General features: G+C 40.5%; 1 protein-coding gene across 5 annotated transcripts in view; it reads left to right on the top strand.

Moving 5' to 3' along the window:
• Positions 1 to 12,032, top strand: part of LOC122808998 (ras-related protein rab7-like) — an 867,514-nt gene that overhangs the window by 818,282 nt on the left and 37,200 nt on the right. For all 5 annotated transcript variants that reach the window (XM_044080178.1, XM_044080177.1, XM_044080176.1 and 2 more), the window contains one exon: positions 9,811 to 9,936. In XM_044080178.1, coding sequence (XP_043936113.1) covers positions 9,811 to 9,936 — 126 coding nt within the window. The remainder of the gene's footprint in view (positions 1 to 9,810; positions 9,937 to 12,032) is intronic.

Here is a 12,032-nt window from a genome sequence, read left to right as displayed (position 1 = left end):
ATCATCAGAAGAATTAGAAGTTGAGTCCCTTTCCGTTGCTGGCTCAGTTTTTGTTAGATAAAATTAATTTCCTGTTTAGCCTGTTCTGTGTCAAAAAATTACTTTGATCCTCCAGGAAACAAATATTTAAGACAGCTGGATACAGCAGCTTGAATCTCACACCTGCCACTCAACATTCCCTGATTTCTGATTTACTTCTCTTCTGCCTGGTATGCAGTAAATAATCATTTTTAGAAACACTCTGCTGTCTCCAGTTTTTAATACTTTGCCCTTCTGCCACAATTTTATTCAGCATCAACTATTTCAGCTGGTATGAGTGCATCTTTACTAATGTAGGTCTTTGCTGTTTTCTCTTGTCCAGGTTTGGAACATGCACTCGATGTGCCTTTTCAATTAACAGATTATGCTGTGGAACACCAGATGTCTTTGCATTCACTGCTACAGTATTCCTAACATATGGGATTCCCTGCTGTGGAAGTCCAAAGTCTGGCCAGTCTACCAAAACCTACTGTTGCTTTAAGGTATGCCGAATGTCACTTGTATGCTCCTCAAATAGCATGGGACATAAATGTGATGTTCAGACGTACCATCCTCTGAACTCCTTTGCCGCCACCCTGAACACTTCTTATTGTTGGTCTGTTTGCCTGCATCCATTTTCTGCCAGTTTGAATGCATTTTCATTCTCCAGTGAATGCCCATGTCTTGTTTGCTGAAGTCTGAGCCATTGCAGATAAGTACCCCATTGGGGTTTTGTTTTTTCTTGGCTTTTTTGTTGCTGTTAGGCATTAGTCATCCAGGAAGGGTGAATGCCAGTGCAGGAGACAGATTCCCCATAAAGAACGCCATGATAAGTGTCTTTTCTGCCTAGGAACTTCTCACAGCCATATGACTTATCCTATTTGTCAGGCTTTCATTCCAAAAACCCTTCATTGTAGACTTTCTTCCCTTTCCTTGTGTCTTGAGAACCAGTGTCTTAAGCGTCTCACTAAAAATACAGTGGAAGTAACTTCCCACCCTGAGGGTCAGCCATTAAGGAAGAAGGTAAAAATGGTAGGACTGGAATCTTCCTCTGTCCAGCCTCTGCCAGGTGTTTCTCCTGAGGTCAGTGAGAACCCAGAGGCTCCCCTGGCTGTGTTGTCAAATTCCTCTGCCGCAACTGGGTTGGAGGCTGGCGAGGATCCGGCTGGCAGTACATCCAACCAGGCTTTGCAGGTGTCCATTTTGAACATTCAGGGAGAACCACGTTTGATTATTTTTGAGGGGCCTAGGGGGGGTTACATAGATTCTAGTTAGGGAAGAAGTTCCTACTACTATTGTTGAATGCCATCCTGGGTCAGAGCCTTCTAAGCTTTGTAGGGCAGATGTTTCTTAAAGATGAAACAAAAAAACTAAACGTGTCTTCTGCTCTTAGGGATCCTCAAAGTGAGTGGCAGGCCTTTACTCAGGGGTTGTTTAATCCTTTAATGTCATTAAAACCTCCTCAGGGGGTTTCTGTTCCTAATTCTCCTTGGTTCTCCTCTCCCATTAAAAGGCCTAGAGAATGTGAATCTTCTGAAGAAGAGTTGGATTCTGATGAAGAATCCCTGACTTATTCTACTCACATTCCTTCTCCTTTGGACTATGGGTCAGTGGAGGAGAAGGAATCTAATAGTCCTGATACTCCTTTGAAGAAATTTCTTTTGGGGACACACTCTCTAGGATAATGGATTTTTTAAGTGGGATTGTGCTCAGGTCTCAGACATCTATAAGAGTTACTATGATTTGCTCTAGATGGAATCTCTTAAACTTGCTGCTATTCCTCTTGTTTTGGCTGCTTTGTTGGATTTTTTTTCCATTGGGCCTGATTCTCTGTCCCCTGCTCCCAAGAAACCTGACAGATTTTATAAGGTACAAATATTCTGCTGACTCCTCTGTGGTGTCCGTAGCTTCTGACAGTCCTTCTCAATTGCTTCCTTTGCCCAAATTACTGCCTTCTGACAAGGACAGCAGAACCATGGAAAGATTGGGTAAGAAGGATTGCACTTCTGCTACACTAGCTTTTAGGGCTACTAATTATCAGACCTATATGTCTATGTTTATGTTGGCTCTCCTTTCTCAGGCCTGTCAGCTTATTTCTGATCCTAAAGACTCTGAGGATAAAATTTCTGCTCTTTCCTTGCTAGAGACTTTCTCTGAAGTGGTTCATCATTCTATCAAATGTAGTTATGCTGCAGCAGATGCCTCTTCTAGGGCTGCTGCTTTGGCTCATAGGTTCGTAGGTGTGTACTAGGCTAATGGCCCTGTTGCCTTTACAAACCTAGCCCATAGGATTACCCTGACATTGTTCCACCCAACCTTAGTTCCCAGTGCCACTGTCGAGTAGAGCCACTAGAGTGATCCCTGGGGAAAATTTTCTATTTCCCATCCACTCATCAAGGGTTCTGTTGAAGAGGGCCAATGTGGTGCTCGGAAGTCTATTCCATAGCAAGGGCAGTCTCTGGGTTATGAACCTGTCCCTCCAGCACATTCTGTTGATTGTGGTAATGAGGTTGAGGTCACTGGAGCATGTGGTGCAGATGGATTGGTTCAGTGATGACGAGGTATTCTTGGCTTAGGCTTCAACATTTACCTGATGATATTAAGGCTAAATTAATGGATGCTCCTCTGGATAATAATTTTTTGTTTGGGGAAGCAGCTGCTTGTTTAAGTCTCTTCAGGATAAGTGGAAGGCTTTGCAGGAGCTTAAACATGCGTTTCCTGTACCTAAATTTCAGAGAAACTACCTCAAAAACCCAGCCTTTTTTCATAGGTAATCTCGCCCTTCTACTAAAGGTAAAAAGAGTGGCAAGCGGGCTCCTCCTGCTAAAGCCAGTCAGACTTCAGGGATTCAAAAAGCTTCCTTTCCTGATAAACTAGGTGTTATATGACTGTCCGTCTCTCTTCCCAGCCATATTCCTCTCTCCACCTTTCTTTTCTTGTTTGGCTTCAGATTACTTAGGAATCTTGGGTTCTGTCCATCATTCTTCAGAGGCACTTCATGGTGTGAAATCCCATCCTCCTTTTATGGGCATTCCCCAGCCACATCAGGAACAACTTCCTTCTCTCCCAGAGGTTCTTTGAGACCTTTTGACTCCGGGTACTATTCAAGAGGTACCTGTGTCTCAAAGGGAAGGGGTTTTACTCAAGAAAGTTTCTAGTGCCCAGAAAAGAGGGTACTTGGAGACCAAGTCTAGACCTCTGTCATATAAAATTTTTCTGAAGGTGCCATCCTTTTAGCTGTTATCCCTTCAAGCTCTGTTTCCCCTCTTGCTCCCTCAGACCTATATGGTATCCTTAGATGTCAAGGATGCTTATCTTCATATTCTGATTCGTCCTCTTTTCAGGAAGTTTTTGTGTTTTTCTGTTGCTTCCTGGCATTTTCAGTTCTCTGCTTTGCCCTTTGGTCTTCTTACTGCCCCAACGGTATTCACCAAATGCCTAGCTCCTTTGATTGCTTTCTGCAGCCTTCCAGAAATCCAGATATTTCCATATTTGGACAATCTGCTAATTCCAGCATCCTCTACAGAGATCACTTTGTAAAATCTTCATTTTGCCTTTTCTCTTCTTCAGAGCCTAGGTTCACAATAAACTTCAAACAGTCATCTCTGACTCCTTCTCAGGATCATGTCTTGCTGGGTTGCAGGATTCAGACAGTGCCTGTGCTGGCATCTCTGCCTTCTCCAAAGGCCTTAACTCTCATTTCCTTATTTCAAAGTCTTCTTTCTCTGGCCTCCATTACAACCAGAGTTTCTGAGAGCTCTGGGTTTCATGGCATCCAGCATTCCAATGCTTCCTCTGGCCAAACTCCACATGAGGATGTTCCAGTGGTTTCTGAAGTCAGTGTGACTTCACATGCTCATCCTCTAGACTTTGTAGTTCCTCTTCTTCTTTGTCTCAAGAAGAAACTTCACTGGTGGATTCAGGAGTTGTTTCTAAATCCAGGGCTCCCTTTTCATCCTCCTCTTCCCTCTCAGGGGACTGTTCACAGATGCTTCAGACATGTGATAGGGAGCAGCCTTTGGCTCCCTAAAGGTACAAGGGTGTGGTTCAGCAGAAGGAGCACATCAGTGTCAAAAGGATGAGAGCTCTTATGCTGACTCTTCAGGCCATTCATCCTCTTTTCTCTCTGGTATTCACAGACAATACCACAGTGATGTGGTATATAAACAAACAGGGAGGAACAAGATATCTTCTTTTCCGGCTGGCACTTCTGGCATGGGATCTTGCTGTCAACTATCAAGGGACTCTTCAGGCAGTTTATATCCCTTCAGATCAAAGCACTGTGGGAGTCACTGTGAGTAGGTCCTTAACTCAATCCCATGAATAGATGCTTCAGAGGGATATGTTTCTGGATATTGTTCACCGGTGGGATACTCCTCAAGTAGATCTCCTTGCCTCCCCTCTGAACAGACAGTTTCCTCTGTTTTGTGCCGGAGTCCCGGGTCCTCTGGTGTGGAAGGTGAATGCTCCCTCTTTTTCGTGGAAGGGGATGTTTCTTTATGCATTTCCCCTTCCTCTCATTCCAAAAGTCATGTTCAAGATTCAACAGGATGCTTCCAAAATATTGTTGGTGACTGCCTTTTGTCTGCAACAGTATTACTCCCCCTCTACTTCTGCATTTAGCCAAGGGCAATCATCACAAGTTACCTCACAGGGTGGATCTCCTCACACAAGGCAAGGTATCTCTCATCCATCCCACCTGTCCACTCTATTCAGCTGACAAGGTGGCTGATAGGATTTTGATTCCTCATAATCACCTTTTTTTCTGAGGATGTTCTGCGAGTCCTGCCGGAGGCTAGGAAGCCCAGTACTAGGAAATCCTACTTGTCCAAATGGAAGAGGTTTTCTGTTTGGTGTCTCTTTTGTAACCTGGACCCACTTACCATGGATGTTCCTTTGGATCTCTCTTATTTGTGAGTTGCTCAATGCTGGTTTGGTCAATTCTTCTATTAAGGCCCACTTATCAGCTATCTCTGCTTGTCTGCCTGTATCTCCTCATTTAGCTTCTAGATTTGAGGCTAAACAATTCCTTAAAGGCATCCTTAATATTAGACCTCCCAGGAAGCTTGTTCTTCCTCCCTGGGATCTTAATTTTGTTTTGGAGAAGTTGACTCGGGCTCCCTTTGATCTTGCTGCTTCATCATCTTTGCAGCATTGTTTTTGGGAGACGGTCCTTTCATTAGCTCGTACTTCTGCCAGATGGGTGTTCTAGCTGCAAGGCTTACGGCTTATCCTCCTTTTTTGATATTTCATAAGGACAGAGCATCCTTGCATACTAATCCTTCTTTTATGCTTAAGGTGGTTAATGAGTTAGTCTGTTCAATTTCCTACTTTTTCCCCTCTCCGCAATCTGACAGTGAGGGGGTGCTGCATAATTTGAGCGTGCATACACAACTCGGATTTTATTTGGATAAGACCAAGGCTATTAGAAAATCTGATCAGTTATTTGTTTCTTTTCATCCTAGGTCTTTAGGATTAACTGTATCGAAGCAAACCATTTCTCCTTGGATTTCAAAAGCTATTTCTTTTTGTTACACTGTTCATGGTAAGAACCTTCCTGTAAATGCTCATTCTAGTAGAGCTGTGGCTTCTTCTGGTGCTTTTTTCAATGAGTTTGGTATTCTTGAAGTAGCTACCTGGACTTACCAAGCACTACAAGTTGGATTGTATCTCCAGACCTAGAGCTGGTTTTGTAAGGGCCATTCTTCATGGCTTCCTAGAGGACTCTAACTGCTCCTTCCTCCCAAGTTTCTTCCTGAGCTTTGGCACTCTCCCATACATTAGGAATACTGCAGCCGTGAAATCAAGGGCATCTACTGTTATGGTAAGATTTTACACAACTGTCCAGTTGCTTATTTGTGCTTTCATAAAATTAATACGGTCTATTCCATCCATTTCCTCTGGTACATCAAAAAAATCTCAGGTTTTCTGTCCACACAGGGTCTTCTAACTCTATTTTTTAAACAGTTCTTCTTGAGAAACCTCATATTCAGCCAACTTATTCTTCATGTCAACCTCTTGATTTTTGCAGATTTATCAGTTCGTCTGAATGGCTAGTTAAAGCTTCTACTTTTCTGGCCTTTTGTTTGATATTCTTTCAATGTTTCATTTATTTTAATCCCCTATGAGTACATTTGATTTTTTTCCTCTAAATTACTGGAAGCCATCTCTTGAACCAAAGCTGAAGCTTGAACTGCTTTTTGCTGAATAGTTGCAGAATCCATCCCAGACATTGTTTTCTCTTCACCTTTTCTGGTTGATTTTCTTTAGATTTTCCAAATGTCTTCTTTGCTGGCATCCAGGCAGTGTATTTACTAGCCAGTAACTGAATTTTACTATAAATATTTTCAGTGGCACTCCTTTTTCTCAATTTCTGTTTTTGCACTGGGAGATCTGAAGTTATTCTTTGATCAGTATGCAGCCATCTTGTTGTTCCCATCATCATTCACTTCTTGATCTTATTAATACTAATAATCCTATCATTATTTCTCAAATTCTCAGTTCATCCCCTTCATTCACTGACCATTACCGAATCAGCTTCAGTATCTCTCACCACATAAACAAAATCCCTCCCTCCCTTCCTTATTCATTTTTTTCTGGAATAGATCCCAATCTGACATTCTCAAGCTAAAGATAACTCTAGCCTGATTAGACTGGTCTCCTCTTCTGTCTTCTACTGACCCTAACTACTGCAGTATTCTTCTCATACAAATTCTCACTAACCTTCAAGACTTACTCTTTCCTAAAGTCAAACAGCTCTATAACCCCCCCCCCCCCCAAAAAAAAACCCAGCTGGCTCATGTATGAACTCATGTACCTCCTTATTGTCAGGGACAATACCTGGTATACTTGGAAAAAAATCCATCTTCAGCCTTCAGGCAACATTATACTAAGCTAAGAAATTTAGATAAACAAATGAACAGATGATCCAGTGACATAAGTCACATTATAAAAAGGCATCAGTCATCCCTTCTCAACTCATCTAAAACATTCTGGGCAGAAGTCAGCCACTTGACAGGCCATGCTAATCCAGCTAACACCCACTCCTCCTCATCTCCCCTCACAGCAACTGATCCAGCCTCCACTTCAGTGCACTCCCCATCCCTGGTTTCCTTAATAACTCCTTATCCCCATATAACCTCTCTCCCCCATAGTCCTAATTTCCATTTCAAAGCAATCAACGCTAAACTCATAGCATCACTACTTGAACTAAAAACTGACACACTTGCTAGTCCTGACAATCTTCTCTCATGGTTCATATGTAAGGACTTCATAGTCCCACCGCATCTTCACCTTTATAATCTCTATCTAACTGAAAACATCATGCCTGACATTTGGAAAACAGCCATTGTTAACCCCCCCCCCCAAAAAAAAAGCGCAAAAAAAAAAAACTAACCAGGCTCATCTCCATTCTTCCCATACTTGGTAAAATCCTTGCAAAATTAGTTTAGTCAACTCACCCATTACATCTCCTAATATAATCTACTATAAACAGCATTACTTTTGGGCAGGTAAGATCACTTCTGTAGCACTCTGGGCACTTACTAATAACATCCTCCTGACTATGGACCAAAGTTTCCTCACTAAAGCCATAGTTATTGACCTCACCAGAGTTTTTGATCTAGTTGACCATAACATTCTGTTAGATCACCTAAATGAAACTGGAATTAGCCCAGATAAAGCTCCCTGGCTAAAAATATATTTACAATTTGTATTTCTCTGTTAAGTTGCCGAATACCCTCTCTTCTTCCACCCCTCCCGCAAATGCAGAAAATCTCTCAATCACTTCTTATTCATGACAATCTTGACAAAACCATTGATCATTTCATCTCCTTCAGATACCTTGGTATGTGGAAATTTCACTTTCAACTAGAACAAATACGGAAGAAAATGAATTCCCTCCTGTTTCAGCTGTATAAAATTTCTCCCTTTCCCTTCAGACCAACCAGGAGCACCATAGGCATTCTACTAGCCCAGCTTGAATATGAACTTCCACTGATTGCAGCAGCATCCAAGAAAAACTCATCCACCAAACTATAACCAGCTTTATCTGCTGTGTCATTGCCCTCTTCCCTAGAAATGAACATCATTGTATCAAGCTTAATAAAGCCAATTGGTTACCTGCCCAACACTGACAACTTGCTTCTTGGATCCCAACTATACCAGCTCCTCAAAGAACCTCTTCACCTCACCCCACCCCAGTTACAGTATAAGAAGTATTAATCACTCTAGTCCATTTCTTCAATGTCCCAGAACCAGACTTCATTGCACTAACCATGCCTTATACATCCTAGACCCCAAATTCTGGGAATTCCTCCCTACTAATCTTAAAGGCCTCATGTTATACCCATCATTTCAAGCTCAGCTTAAAGATCATTTCAGTTGCGGGTCAGTTTACAAATGCTTTCCCTCTGGACACATAACCTAATCCCCCAGTATCCCCTTCATTAAGTCAGGCACCTTTGTCTTTCTCACATTATTTCCCTACACTAATATGTGATTTCTCTTTCTACATTGTATATACTGTATATAGTTAAGTTCTGTGTGCCCTTACTTTTGCCATCTTTTACACTTTGTGCTCTATCCCTTCACTACTTTAATATTTTCTTCTTCCCTCCTTAGTCTAATATCTCTCCCTGTTGTACTGTGTACTTCATTATTACTGTTTATCCATTGCTATATGCACTCATTTTGTTTTTATTCATAATACTTGTTAACTTGCTTGTCTATTGCCATTTATTTGTCCGGCCTGAGACTGAAATCAGTCCATTTGGATCTGTGCTTTACCCAGGTTACCAAATTGAGGAAATAATTTGATAAATAAACTTTACCTCAGGGTGTGACATCAGCAACACCAGTCTTATTCCTTTAAGTTTCTGTCAGTGCCATTTTTTTATACCAGGTTGTATATATTTAACTTTTATTACTCCAGTTATGTAAACATAGTGTACCTTATTATGTAATGAAGATGACTGATTTTTAAGTGTTCCTCTTCAGGACTTTGTAGTATTACAGAAGAAAAACTCTCCTGTCATTTATACTTTAATTGAATTTGTTATTGCTGTTAAGTATGCAGATCTGTTTGTATTAGCTGAGGGTAAGCAAGAGAAGGCTGGCTAGGATGTGCAGTAGTTAAAAAGTAAGTTGTATTAACAGTGCATGTCATAAACTCTATTTACATTTTGTGCACACTACCACATCAGTACATTTTAAAATCCCAGACTAGTAGGATCACATTGGACACAAGTTCTATACATGTGAGTTCTATATTTGGTGAGTTAGACTGGATGCAGTGGGAAACCGCGGTAGTGGTGCTGCGGTAACGTTGTCACCTCACAGCAAGACATTGTCGCGTTCTATTCTCAGCTAGAGTGTCTTCTGTGTGGAGGCATGCGTGAATGGGCGTGCCTTCGTTGAAGGTTGTGCATCAGTGCTGGTAACTCGGTATGTAAAAATCCACTACCAAACATTAGCGGACCGGAGTTTCGCTGTGGCGACCCCTAACCGGGATAAGCCGAAAGACACAACAAGACTGGATGCAGTGGGGGAGATGGTCCCTCAACTCTGCCTATTGGCATGTGAGTTGGAAGAGGCTGGTAAGTTCCGGTGAAGATGATAATGTTATATCTGCATTTTTGTGAAGATTCCAGCACATAGGGATTAATAAAGTCTGCAGAATATATCACATATTCAGGCTTTAGATATTTTAACAGAAATATAGTATAAAATAAGACATGAAGTATAATGGCTAGCATTTTTCAAATAAAACACTTTTTTGTATCCATCTTGCAGGTTTATTCCCGAGTAGTTCAAGAATGGTGTCAAAATAACAATGCACAGTACTTTGAGGTTAGCGCAAAGGAAGCTGTCAATGTTAATGAGGCATTCATAGCTGCAGTGAAGATGTCGCTAAAATATGTAAGTGGTGTATGTAAAATTCACATGATGCTAATGTAATGCAGGAAAAACTGAATTAGAGAATATTTCTCATTGAGTAAAATCCAATCAGTCAACTCAGCATGGAGTCTAAGCAAGACTATCCGAGAGGGAGAGAAGTTATCGTTCAAAAAGCAGGGTCACAGTAACCATGAAAGTAATTTAGCTATCGCATTTAAACTTAACTTTTCACATTTCTGTCCATTCATTTAGCTTTAAATACTTTGTCTAAAGACAGTGGCTGACATTATAACCCCTTGTGCAGTGGATCAGGGACTGAAATTTCACTGGGAGAATGGCACTGTTTTAAGATACAGCTTACTTTTTTTGACCTTTCATTTCTTTACACTGTATGTTTGGGAGAGTGAGACAGATTCTTTCTCTCTGTTTTCAGCCAAATGCCAAAGAGCTCTGTACTACTGTAATGACTAATGTGTTGCCATTATTTTTAATTATCATTTCCCATCCCAACTGTTGACACAGCACCTCCACCCATAAAGACAAACAGTGATAATATAGTCAGTCTTGATACCACTATCTCCAATGGTTAAAAAAGAGTGCAGATGAGAAACAACCAGAGAGGAAGCAGTAGCAGCAGAAGCAGAAAAGGACTGGGGAGTGGCTACTCAATCAGGTGATCTAAAGATAAGAAATGAGGGACACCACTGTTGTTTTCCCTGTGTATAGACAGGTTCTGTGTGATGTTCTGGAGACTTTATTAGGAAATAAGACAAGATAGATACAGTACAGAGGGCAATAAAATGGTTCCTGGTCTTCCCCAGAAGACATACAAAAAGGCTTGTGCAGCTTTATATGTAGAACTTTGAAGTAATGAGGCAGATTCATTGAGGAATAGGATAGACACATTTAAGTACCCAAAATCAATACATTGAATCTAAATAAGGTACACCCTTTAAAGATTAAGTTTAAATGCAGAAAACAAACTTTTCTTTTCACCCAAAAAGTGTTCACATACATCTTTATGCATGTACATTTAAAGGTGGCTTCCAACCTACGAAGACTTAATATACAGTGCCATATTTACGGCATTAATATTGATAAGCGTCAGGAGGCACATTCTGGGTGTCCAGCTCTTATAATGCTGGATCAGCTGGGGTAAGTAATTGTGTATTTGTCATGTAATTGCCAAACTGTTGGAAGTAACAATTTGGCAAGACAATAAAGTTTATTTACTGCATTTAAAAAATATGTACATTTAAAGTTTGCTTCCAAACACAAAGAAAATACAAACTTCGTTTTGCACCTTTAAACATGATCTTAAGAACAGGGGGCATGTAACAAAAGGATACAGCTTGAAGTCATATACCTCTTAACTGTCCAGATTTTTGCCTCATTTTTGGTGTGTTCCTCATAACATTTGTGATTTATTGGCAAATCGCTGAGGATTGAAGTAAAATAATGACATGCATCTGAGTTTCTGAATTCCTAGCCTTCAAAAAATGCATGTTTAACACAAATCCTGTTATTCTAGCAACTTTCTAAGTTTATAATAGTAATGTTTAAAATGTATTCATATTTGTGGGCCTTTGTCCCTCAGTTATTTTAGGCTTTGTTCAGAATTGTGCTAAAAAGCTAAGAGGAATGCTTGAAGGTTAAAGGTAGAAGGCTCATGGGAGATGCAAGAAAGTTGTTTCTTTTTTTGTTTGTTTTGTTTTTGTTTTTATGTCAAAGATGGCAGATGATTGGAATAATTTATGAAATGGTATTGTTAAAACAGGAACAAAAAAGAAGCTGATAGTAGAACAGGATCTGCAGCTTTTCTTGTAAGGAATTTGACAGACTGTGGGGAACTAAGCAGTCCTTATTTAACATCAACGTCTGTTTCTCTAAAATTGTAAATATTTGCATGCAGTAACAAATAAAATATGCAAGTGCATGCAAGCAATGTGATTGCTTTTTATGTTATTAATTTGTTAATTGAATAAGTCCAGCAAAAGGATACAGCTTGGAAGTAAAAAGTAGGAGGGAGTAAACCTGGAATAAAGAACCAAGTGTATAAAACGAGAGCTAGAGAATTAGGAGTTTTTTTTTTTCATTTGTAAAAATCCCATATTTTC

Source organism: Protopterus annectens, chromosome 8.part0 (genome assembly GCF_019279795.1).
Source record: "Protopterus annectens isolate FY-2018-M chromosome 8.part0, PAN1.0, whole genome shotgun sequence".
NCBI lineage: Eukaryota > Metazoa > Chordata > Ceratodontiformes > Protopteridae > Protopterus > Protopterus annectens.
Note: the sequence above shows the minus strand (reverse complement) of the source record. Positions and strands in the feature narration are given on the sequence as shown.